Source organism: Mizuhopecten yessoensis, unplaced genomic scaffold (assembly GCF_002113885.1).
Source record: "Mizuhopecten yessoensis strain PY_sf001 unplaced genomic scaffold, ASM211388v2 scaffold716055, whole genome shotgun sequence".
Classification (NCBI taxonomy): Eukaryota; Metazoa; Mollusca; class Bivalvia; order Pectinida; family Pectinidae; genus Mizuhopecten; species Mizuhopecten yessoensis.
The window spans coordinates 10,048-22,437 of record NW_018479925.1 but is presented as its reverse complement, the minus strand read 5'-3'; the positions used below and the strand labels follow the sequence as shown (position 1 = coordinate 22,437).

The 12,390-nt window shown below is 34.8% G+C and overlaps 1 protein-coding gene and 1 long non-coding RNA gene across 2 annotated transcripts; both read right to left on the bottom strand.

Moving 5' to 3' along the window:
* Positions 1-3,831: 3,831 nt before the first annotated feature.
* On the bottom strand, positions 3,832-4,701 carry LOC110441612. Its single transcript, XM_021484802.1, has 2 exons — positions 4,672-4,701; positions 3,832-4,458 (listed from the first exon to the last, which is right to left on the bottom strand). Exons 1-2 carry the CDS (start codon positions 4,699-4,701, stop codon positions 3,994-3,996), a joined length of 495 nt encoding a protein of 164 aa, XP_021340477.1. The 3' UTR covers positions 3,832-3,993.
* A 995-nt stretch (positions 4,702-5,696) lies between these two features.
* LOC110441611 lies at positions 5,697-6,495 on the bottom strand. The gene is made up of 3 exons (XR_002461889.1): positions 6,462-6,495; positions 6,135-6,202; positions 5,697-5,784 (listed from the first exon to the last, which is right to left on the bottom strand). It is a non-coding gene; the product is annotated as an uncharacterized LOC110441611 (long non-coding RNA).
* Positions 6,496-12,390: the final 5,895 nt, after the last annotated feature.

The window sequence follows — 12,390 nt, the reverse complement described above, 5'->3', positions numbered from 1 at the left end:
ATTGCCTTGTCAGCCCCCATACCAGTATAGCTAAAAAAATAATATTTTTTTTATATATTTTCTTTTTTTGGGGGGTGGGGGGGGGGGGGGGGGGGGGGGGTCTAATCTGCCTGGCTGTACATGTCCACCCGAGTTGGTAACGGCACTATCTGATTGCTCCCCGACAGTTAAGCGAGGATGACCAGTCATCTGTAATGGCAGTCCCCCGTCCTTGACAGAATTCCCCGCCATTGCCCTGGCACATGCGAACGCGTTCTCTAACATTTGATAGATTCAACAGCCAGCGGCACACAAGATGAAAGTATTTCGACATGCATTTTAAGTTTCTTTTTCCAGTTTGGTTCCGGTAGATGTGATAAGAAACAGTCATAGTCACAGATTACACCATCATTGACCAAATGGATCTGAGGGACACCCAATGTGTTTCCATGTTACTATCAGTGACAAATAAAATTGAAGAGGTTACATGTGGATTGTGTGCGAAAACTACCATTGATATTGTTTCACATTTCCTTATTGAGTGTCCAGTGTTGTACCTTACACGCGATGCTTTCCTTGATAAGGTTGTAAATGTAGTAAATGTCAGAGATTATGTAAAGTTTTCATTTCTTGATGACAATTACCAAACGGATTTTCTATTGGGAAGTCGTGCGCGCGTCCAATTGGCTGATGACGAGTGGGAGAGTTTGATGGTGGTTGTTGCGGACGGAGTTAAGTTGCTGCTCTACAACATGAACTCAAGACTCTAAATTACAAGTGAACGTGACTTGATATGATTTAAACTAAATATTCCGATCAATTTTTGAATCGGAAACTGTTATTATCATTTGTATTGTTTGGTGTTATTTTGAAATCTCTATCCAGAGGAAATAAAGAATCTGTCTGTCTGTCTGCCTGTGGAAATCCACTTTTACCGATGGACTCTTTTCTCTTAGAAATTATTACGCCGCTGTATCAGCCAATCAAAAGCGACGTTACAAACAAGATTAAATTATATGCAATTACTTTATTGTGTGTTGAATACCTCAGTGACACGTACAGTCATCGACATGTGTCCATATCCAAAATATACTCCAATCAGTTTTTCCTCCCATAATGCATTAAATGTAATGTACTCCCCTTTATATTTTACCTCCAACAATACTTTCTTTAAACCCTTTTGCACCTCTTTCCCTTCTTCCTTCCCCATCCTCTTCTCTAGATCTTCCATTATGCATAATATTCGTCAGATCCGTCCAATCGCCGTTTTATAAACAAAGAAGACGGATTAGCATAAGTACTTTGTACTTGTTTTTGAATCCTATATGTATATCATGTGTGCATTACTGTAATATTATACCGATAATAAAATAAAGTTTATACTAAATCGGTTCGGTGATTTATATTTTACAATTTTTTTTATATTTTTATATTTGTCTTTTTTGGTTTCAGCTTTGTGAAATAACTACAAAATTGCTAAATTAATCTGAAAATATACTGTGATTTCAGAATGAGAAGTCATCACGCGGGCAGCCATTACATTTTAGTTAAAAAACAATAGGCAAGATTGTCCTCGTTTTTGTTCTAGACGGTCAATTTTAAATCAGTTCGGTGATTTATGTTCTATAGTATTTTATTATTGTTCTTTTTATATATCGACTTCATAAAATATTTTTGAATATTGATTAATATATCGTCAAAAAAGTTTCAAGAAACCAGTTGTTTCATAATAAAGCCTTTTTTAAGAGCAACGAAATGTGCATTTTATTCACTTTACACCTATTTGTTAGTTGTGTGATTTCTGTTTATGCGTTATAGCCGGGCTTTGAAAAATTTCAACGCTGATCCGTCAAGTGTTAATCATGAGCGGCTTGTTTCTAGTAAGCGGGCTTATAAGGTCACAGAGCGTATAGACTAAAACGTTCCTACTTGAACGTGCAGTGTGATATGATGGAGTATATCAAAGTGCATAACCCTAAGTTGTTTTACAAGAAATTCAAACTTTTAACAGTATCTTATAGAGTTCAAACAGGTTTTTGTTCCTATTTTACAAAAGATGCTCAATGCTATACCGGCGGTCGGTTATTTTCCAAAAGTTTTATCTAATGCCTTGATTGTCCGGGCAACTATATTGGAATTAGTTTGCTTTGTAACATGCTAAAATTATTTACTTGTGTTTTGAACACCAGATTAGTCCAATGGGCTGACAAGTTTGGTTTTCGTCCTGGCTTAGGTACGGTAAATGCCATTTTTGTTAAGGCTTTTGATACGGTAGAGAGATATAAGTTTTGGTATAAGATTTCTAAACTTGGAGTCAGGGGTAAGCTTTTAAAGTGATCAAATCTTTGTATAGTAAAATCAAATCAAGTGTAACCGTAGATAGGAAGTTATCAGATTTTTTTCGATAACAAAACCGGGGTCTTACAAGGGGAAATTGTCTCCCCGATATTATTTAGTATGTTTGTAAACGACTGTGAGATGGAATTCTTCAACAGTGGTGTTCAACCTTTAGAACTACAAGAGTTGTCGTTATTTTTACTAATACGCCGACGATATGGTGCTTTTCTCGGAAAGTGTTGACGGCCTACAACACGTGAATTGTTATTATATACTAGGAGGTGGTCTCTAACAGTTAACGTTGAAAAAACAAAAATTGTAGTTTTCAGAAATTTGGCTGCATTACAGAATAATGAAACATGGTGGTATGATGGTGTCAACACTTGAGTCGGTAAATTCTTTTTCCTATTTAAAACTCAATTATAATGGTAATTTTAATTTAACGCATAAACAATTAGCGTCACAAGCTGAAAAGATCATGAAAATCTATGTTGTTAAATGTTTGCACACTGTTGTCACTTTTTGACACATATGTCGGCAGTGTACCCAACTATGCTTGCTAGGTGTTAGGTTTACACAAAGCGCCTGGTATCGAACAACTACGTCTAAACTTGTGTAAGAAAATTTTAGGAGTTCGAAAATCTACACCAAACTCGATGATCTTTTTCGAACTGGGTAGATATCCTCTTATCATTTCGGGGAAAATTAGAATTTTGAAGTACTGTTGTAACCTATTGACTTCTAGCAACTGTATATTAAATGCATGTTATCAAGATATGTACAATGAGTGTGAATCGAACCCACATTGTGAAAATTGGGTGGCTTCTGTTAAACAAGAACTCTGTTCTACTGGTATGTCAGAGTACTGGCAAGCACATGTAGCTTCAATACACATCAATTTTTGGTTTTAAGAAAAACACAGATTGTTAGATATTTCAAAACAAGACTGTGAGACTTTTTTCTCCACCTCGTCTAATTGCAGGGTGTATCAACATATTATTCGTGTCTTCTCACCTTGCCAACATTTGGTATTTTTGTTACCTACAGGTAAGCTTTTCATGTTGGCCAGGTGAGACTAGTGTTGAGTGCAGAACAATAGCCTTAATTACAGGTAATCGCTATAGTCAAACTCATAAAAGTAGATAACTTGAGACTATATAATATGTTACTGATTATTTATTTATTTACCAAACATTCAAACATAAATAGTATGAAATACATACTCAGTACATGCATTTTTTATATAGCACTAACATATATAAAAATATAACAAAGTAATTGTATTATACCTATTAAAACAGAAAAAATATTAAAATATTAGGTGCTTAGTTTTACAAATATCACATTACCTATAACAAGTTTAAGTACAGATATTAAAGTACAGCAAGTATTTAAAAGCAATATTTGGCACTAAAACATATTCTTACATAAAAAGCACACCTATTAATCCAAAGAGATATACATCTGTTAAAAGTCAAAAACATATTGCACATAAAAAATACATATTTCCAGAACTATTATGGCTTAATAATTACATGTACCTCTAAAAGACAATTAATACATATAAATAGGACATATATAAAGCACTAAAATGTTGGGTCAATCTTGAAGACCTGAGCTAAACAGTTTTTGAGATGCTGAATCAACATGCACGTGTTGACCGTATCATACACTATCTCAGTCTAAATGGAGTAAGTGGGATGCTGAATCAGCATACGTGTTCACATTAATATGTCCGTTCCGGAACCTGTCCTTGAGTTGAGTAAGGCGCTCATCCAAACGTCGATACTTCTTCTTTCTTGGTCGTGATTTTCCTCCGGCAGACAGTTGAATCATTCTAACCTCGTCAGCAGCCTGTAATTTCTGGAGCAACTTCACAATCGCATAAATGTTCGGGTGTGCATGCTTGCACATCTTGTTTACTTTACTGTGCCATCCTTCTACATGGTTAGTTGTATGAGGCCCGGTGTTGTCATAGTGGTTCCACATTTCCAGCTGCTGTCCTTCCACCCACGTTTCTGTGACATAGTCCTTGAAACGGGTAGCCTCTCGGCTGTTGTCCTCATTGTCATCAAGATCATTGAACCAAACGTCCTCCACTTGTCGGGTCGGAACCAAGGGTAGGACAGCAGCTCTTCTTACCTTTACCGAATGGAAAACATACATGCAATACATTTCTGAAATTAGAAGAATTTGAACTTTATAATTATTATAGAGGCTGCGATCTGTTTAGATTTGATGTAATTTTCGAGAAAAGCGGGAAGGTGGAACTAGGGATTCTTTTATGACTAATGTTAGATAATTTCACTTACCAACTTTCTCAGTTCGTCGTCCTGTTTGTAACGCGCAGCTTACCAACATCCCTGTGTCTTTCTCTAAATGCATTGCGTGTAATGGAAAAAACAGGCTTTCACTGTCGTAAGTGGGAACACAGCATTTATCGCGTTTCGGACAGCTTCTTCAAAGTCCAACATGGCTACTTCTGGTACCAAAATCAAATTCATTTGAAGCACAGCATCCCTCAAAAGGTTGAACAACCTGTTGTAAGTATATATGTTCTGCTTTGTTTGGTAACAGTACAAACACAAGAGGGAACATAGTTCCATTGACGCTGCCGTGGAGTGTGTATAAATGGCTGAACAATCCGAAACACGAATAAAATGTTCCGTCACTGTATATGATTGTTACCTGACAAAGTTTTCTTAGATTGTCATCAGTAGCCAATATAATAATTCGCTGGCCTTGTTGATTTGTGTCATCCGACAATAAAAATCTCTCTCCAGCTGATGTTTCCTTCCACAGGTCGTCCAGCTGTATATCTTGCTGACGTTGTGGCAATTTCGGCAACACAAAGAATTGTCTCCGATATTTTTTGCAATTATAAAAATATCTATAACGAAAGCCGATACCGCCTATAATGTGCGACCGCAGCCCAAGTCTCGCGACGGATCTTAATACAATAGGCTCCTGCGTGCGTTTGCGAGATCTACACGAGTTTCCAATCTCTGGCTTTATATGTCTGATGAAACTCATATTCAATTTTTCAATTTCTTGAATTTATACTGACTTAAAATTAACACTTGACAAAATTATGTGTAGGAACGTGCCTACTCAAGCCTAAGGCGGCTACTCTACTGCAAATAGTTTTAATAATTCCATTAATATTTTTGATGAAACTTTTCAGTACACTTGAAATTAGATGAATCGAGTCCGGCAAACGGCAGCTGTGTAAAACTAGCTTTGCGCACAAACTATTTCGTATTTTTCTACCGCGAGTGTCATTAACACCAATATAAAATATCATTGTAACCGTTGTGTTCCATATAAATAGAGAACACCGGTGTTGTTTAAGTAATAATGAGTTCTTTATCCTTCAATGCTTGGTACAGTACAATCCACAGAGGCAGGGCAGGTGGCATAGATAGCATGTATTTACACACTGTATATTTATTGTATTCTGTAAACACTCTGAAATAAACATAAAAGAATATACTTAACACTGAGTGGAGAGAGCAGTGTAAATTACACGCACGTATAATCAAGGGACACAACTAACTATTATGATGTACATCGATAAGTCCATTTCAAATGGAATTACTAAATAATCATAATATATTTACAATTTTATAGATCTTAATCCAATAATACAAATAATAACTTCTTTCAAATTATTATAACGTAACAGTTAAATTGATAAGAATCAGAACTATAGAAATGATCTACAATCTATCATATATATATCAACATGGAAATTGCATCGTCTAAAAAATTATATGACATAACCACTAAACAATTTAAACATGAAATAAGGCAAATACCTGTGTATGGCACAGAGCCATCCTAGATGCTTCTATTACTGCCACCTCTGTACAAGTTTCGAATAATTCTAAAATAATACAAACAATTACCTTACTACTATGACATTTGCAAATACACAGGTATATCAAAATAGACAACTTTCAAACTGAACTTTGTACCATTTTATGAAACATATACTTCTAGCTCTATGGCTGTAATTTTGAAAATAAGAAAATTATTAAATATTCCAAATACTTCAACATTATGACTTATTGAAGTTACTTTATATATTATTGAAAACTATTATTACACAAGAAATAATTTACAGAAAAAACATAGAAATTTACTTTGTAACTGCCTGGAATACTTTAAAGACAAGTACATAGAGCTTGTGATCAGCTTGGCAGGCAGGAGTCTAACTGACATAACAATGATATTCCCGCCAAGACTGACCAACAAGGGATTATAAAAATAGCGACCAATAAAAAGCAAGACAAGAACAGGGACTCTGGACTTAAATCACTGGGCGTAAACTGTTACACTGAAAATAGCAACACATTACACAAAATACATAGAACACCACACCCTATAACATGTAACGCCAACAAATGGACAAACACATACACAAAACACCCTGGACACATACAAATGGATATTTATACACAATTATAACATTTACTATATATGACAATAAAATTAACCCTGTTACATTATCAATAAGTTTAGTTGATATATTTAAATATTAATTATTATATTAACGCATATATTGTAAAAGATTGGTATTAGGAAGCACACATTACTATATACTTAAATGGCTGGAATAATCCCGAGTTATAAACTTTTCCGAACGAAACTCGAGTGTCCCAAAGAGCTATTGGGAACTTAGAAAATGTATGTGAAGTTGCTGGGTTTGATTATTCAAATGACCATTGGTTTTGTTGGCCAAAAAGAAAAAGAGTCAGAAATAGTTCTTATTGGTGAGAATCACTGTCATTTGTTAATCTGTTGCACGTCATTTTCAACCAAAATGAGACAAATGAAAGTAGTTTGCTGAGGATTTATATGGTGAGGGTCTAGTAAGTGCAGCTGTAATGATGCCAAACTCGGTAAGAGCGCAGAATTATTGTCATAATCAGTCACCACATACTCAAATATAAAGTGAGATTTTAAAATTCATCTTGATTTATGTTATTTTTCGTACACAGCCTCGTTGAAGAATTCTAGTTTGGTTTGATTTGGGGTGGGGGGTTGTTATTTGTTTTATATTATTAAGGAGGAAGTATTGGTTTCTTTGACATGTATCTACCTGAGGTATGCCGTTTATTCCAAGTTTCTGGTTCATAATTTTACAGCAATTTTGAGGTAAAGATACAGATAGTTGATGTCAGAAAGCTGAGTTAGTTGATTCAACATTCATCATTCACATCACTTGTCTTGCTTGTTGTAAGCAAATTTTATTGTTTTCTGCTGATTATCCTTTGTTATAAATTCATGGCTTAAAGTTTGTGCTCATGTATTTTGTGAGTAAACAGGTAAAGGATATGTATAACTGTTCAGTGTTCCTCCAAATCAATCAAATTAGTTAACCTCCCCTCACCCACCCCAAGTAGTTGGTTTAGATTTTGTCCCATTTTTCAGAGACTCCTATATGTTAATTTAGACCTGGTGGTAAAGAATCTTGCAATCTACCAGATATAATCAAATCTTAAATACACAAAGAGTATTTGTAATGAAATACAATTTATTAAACCCGGAACATTAACTGCTTATTTTTACATTTGATCTAAATTAACCTCTCTAGGATAATTTTAAGTCCAAGAAAAAATTAACAATAAAACATATTTTACAGGCAATTTTTTATCAAGAATAGTTATACTATGTATGGGTACATATCACTATAGCAAGGTTATTCTATTAGATTAAATTAATCTCTTCATCTTTATTTATGAAAAGTGTCTGGCACTAGATCATAAACTAGGGAACTTAGATATAATTTCAAAATGAAGAATGTCTTATATTTCAGTTCCTTTTCCAAATGAATTTTATCACACAGGGGAGCATATGGTAACTGAACTTTTCCCCCAAAGTTTGAAGCAGTTTCCAAGAGAAATATTCAGTTTACTAATACACGAGCAAGATACTTTACTCTGCTTGTTCCAGTCTACCCAGCTGTAAATGAGTATGTGGCTGGGCAGTGCTAGAAATGTAGAATGCTAGCTGTGAGTGCCGAAATGGCAGCACTGTCCCGGCTGTATGCTCCCCAGGAAGTTGAGAAAGATGTTGACTGGTTGCAAATATATACAATGGAAGATATATATAATAAATGAGCATCACAGTATATATTTATTTTGCTGCACACTTAATAAGTATGTGACATGTCCCTGTAACCCACATCTAATTATAGGTAAGTAGCTATAGGGGAATTATTATTGGAAGCCAATATCAACACATCCAACTAATACAGCACATTAAAACAAGGGCCCCATGGGTTTAACAGGTCACCTGAGTTGTAATACAATTGTTATTTGTTGTTGTGATATGACAAAAACAAATATTACATATGTATAGCAGGGAATTTTGTCCCTCCCCAATACTGAAAAGTCTCATTTCCATAAACTATAGCAAAATTTACCCCCTCCCTAGGGTAAATGGGTGACAATTGATAAAAAAAAACCCACCTATATATCAGGTATACACCTCATACACCTTCTATAATTCAGGTATACACCTTCTATAAATCAAATATGCATGACCTTCTCTACTACCAATAAAAACCTCCCATACCTTCTGTATACACAACCTTTACATCCGGCATCAGCTCCTATAAGTCAGGTATCACCTATACATCAGGTATACACCTTCTATACATCAAGTAAACACCTTTGGGTCACTCCCATATATCAGGTACCAGGTATTCTCCCATACATCAGGTATACACCACCTATACATCAGGTAAACACCTCCCATACATCAGGAATACATGTACACCTCCTATACATCAGGTATATACACCTCCCATACATCAGGTATATACACGTCCCATATATCAGGTATATACCTAAACATCAGGTGTACATCTCCTATATATCGGGTATTTACCTCCCATATACATCAGGTAAACACCTCCCATACATCAGGTATACACCACCCATACATCAGGAATACACCTCCCATACATCAGGTATACACCTCCCATACATCAGGTTTACACCACCCATACATCAGGTTTTACACCTTCTTTACATCAGGTAACGCCTTTTATTCATCAGGTATCACCTCCTTTACATCAGGTATACACCTCCCATACATCAGGGCATTTTAGATCGCTATTCTCTGCAGGAAAGTTATTATTATACCTCATCTATATAAGAGTTGTCTTATTGGTTGTTTAGATTACCTCTTACCATACAAGAAATATGAGCTTTGGGATCTCAACAATTTCCATGCTATGACCCAGGAAGGAAGTCCTCAGGGATTGGTTGGGCTCCATAAAGGACTTGATAGCATGAGTGTTATTTTCTCTTCATGCTCAGCAACATATGAAAGGGATATGAACTGGTTTCATGTTAAGACCTGGGGAATAAGCCCCCAGGAGCAGGAAAGGATGCATGGAGCCAATCCTGCAAGCATGGATGTGTTCAGGGTATGGTGGGGATTCTTGATCATTTAAAGTTCATAAAGCTTTACACCCAAAATTCCTCTATGACTGCTTTGTCCCAGTTTTTCAGACCTGAGATATGCTATAATCTGTACAGTCATTAAGGAAAAGTAGTTTTTTGAAGATGAAATTGTCTTATTTTGCTCTATATTGGACCCATCTTATGCCATGCCCTTCTAGGTTGTAGAAACTTGACTGATACAAAATATGGTCACCTTATTGCCTCAGCCATTTTTACTGTATATTGTAACAATTTATATGGTGACAGGTCCTTCTACAAAGTAGTCTTTTACAAGTTAAAATTTGCCAATTTCCACTTATTGGCCCAGCCCCTCAACCCTAAGGTGGCCACATCCTTTCATAATATAAAAGGCCAAAAATTAAACTTTTTTGCCAATTTTCAAAGAAGCTAGATCTGTTCAAGTCAAAATCACTCTCCTTTCTATGTATAGGCTAAATAAAAATAACTGAAAAATTGAATTAATTACCTATCTATACCTATCCATATTTGTTTCAAACATGTAACAGGAAACAAACATATTTTGTTGTATATAGGATACTCATACCCAATAAGTGATGACTCTTTATGAGGTAAATCAAATAGTGTAAATTCATATGCAGTATATTATCAACAAGTTTCAGCAATTATATAATATATCTGAAAATAGTCATGAGAGATACTTCATATACATAGCTTTTATTCTTATGCTATGTCAACGATATGGCAATCAGCATTGATGGAGAATGCAAATTACTATTATATGCCGATAACAGTGTTATCCTTTTCGCACATAAAAGCCCAGAAATAATTTCCACGAAACTTGGTGCTGTACTTGAATCATGTGCAGAGTGGTAAGTTGATAATAAGCTTTCTTTGCATTTAGGTAAAACAGAGAGCATGCTATTTGGAACGATTTTTTTTAAAAATCAAATTGATCATTTTGAAATTGTCGCAAACAATCATACCATCAAATCAACTAAATCTGTGAAATATCTTGGAGCTAATATAGATTGTTGTATGTCTGGCGAAGAAATAGTAGAAAACATCGTGAGGAAAGTAAATTCTAGACTGAAATTTTTATACAGACAAAGTAAATGTCTAACTACAAAAACCAGACAAAGTTTATGTTCTGCACTAATACAGTGTCACCTAGATTATGCATGCTCCGCGTGGTACTCAGGATTGAACAAGAAAATGAAGAACAAATTACAGGTTTTACAAAATAAAGTTGTCAGATTTATTAGCCAATTAGAACCCAGAACGAGTATCACTCCCACTGAACTGTCAAAGCTCAATATGTTAAATATAGAATATAGAGTCAAACAATTAAGACTCAATCATGTGCACAAGATTTTTTATGGAAAATGTCCATCCTACTTAAACCTAAACTTCATAAAAGTGTCAGGTGTTCATCAGCATAACACACGATCATGTCTTTTTAATTTTGTTGTTCCACCATGTAAAGGGAAAGATACCTGTACTTTTTATTTTAACGGGATCCATGACTGGAATAGTCTGCCTGACAAAATCAAGGGTATAAAATCCATATATGCATTTAAGGCAGCAGTGAAGAAACAACTCGCTTTTAAATTTCAAAATTCATGCTGATAACACAATTATATGTGATTGCGGTGGCACAAAACAAGTAGACTTTGCTGGTAGGGGGATCCCCAACCCTAAGAAAACAAACTTTGTGTCACTGCAATCCACGTGCTGACGACATCTGTACCGTATTATTTTTTTAAAATATAAATAGTTGGAAAGTCACGTTACATATTTTAAGTTGGGCTAACTATTTAAACCTGAACATATATATATGTGTGTTTTTTAGATTATATAGTCATTACGGAATTACTATAGGTACTGACAATAAAGTTAATATGTTGTCATTCATTCCCTCCTGCCAAAATCTTTCCCCGTGATCAATATAACATGGACCCCATTGGAAATAAGCTTTCGAGCTTTCATGGGCTATCCTCAGGTTTATAGATCAATGTTTGTGTTGTATTAATTGTATAAATATAATAACCTATATCTTAAAATCAGTTATGAATTTTAGTTTCATATATAATATAATATTTTAAGATAATACAATATTTTATTACTGACGATAATTCAATGCATGTAGGTTCATTAATATTTGAGCGTCCGGAGAGCTTGTAGGAAGGGGATGCCCCAATCACCTGCTCATTGGACTGCCCCAAAAACCTGTGATATTCTGTTTAATATTTTTAGTAATATATATGTATGTTGTACTGTAATATGTATGTCAACTGTCATGTTACATGTGATGTCTATGATCTATTTCCTGAAATAAACATTATTATTATTATTATTAGCTTATTAAAGAAATACATAATGTAGTGTACAGAACATTTAAAGATAGGATTATGTATACACAGTATATAATGGTACTATACAAAATATATGAAGTACAGATATATTTCATTCGTTATAAACTCTGTACACAACTCTCTATATGCTCTGTTTAACACTCTCTATATCACTCTGTTTACTACTCTCCGAATACTATATACTCTGTATTATATGATGTCTCTGTGTACTCTGTATATCACTATATACTCTGTATTATGTGATGCCTGTGTACTCTGCATAC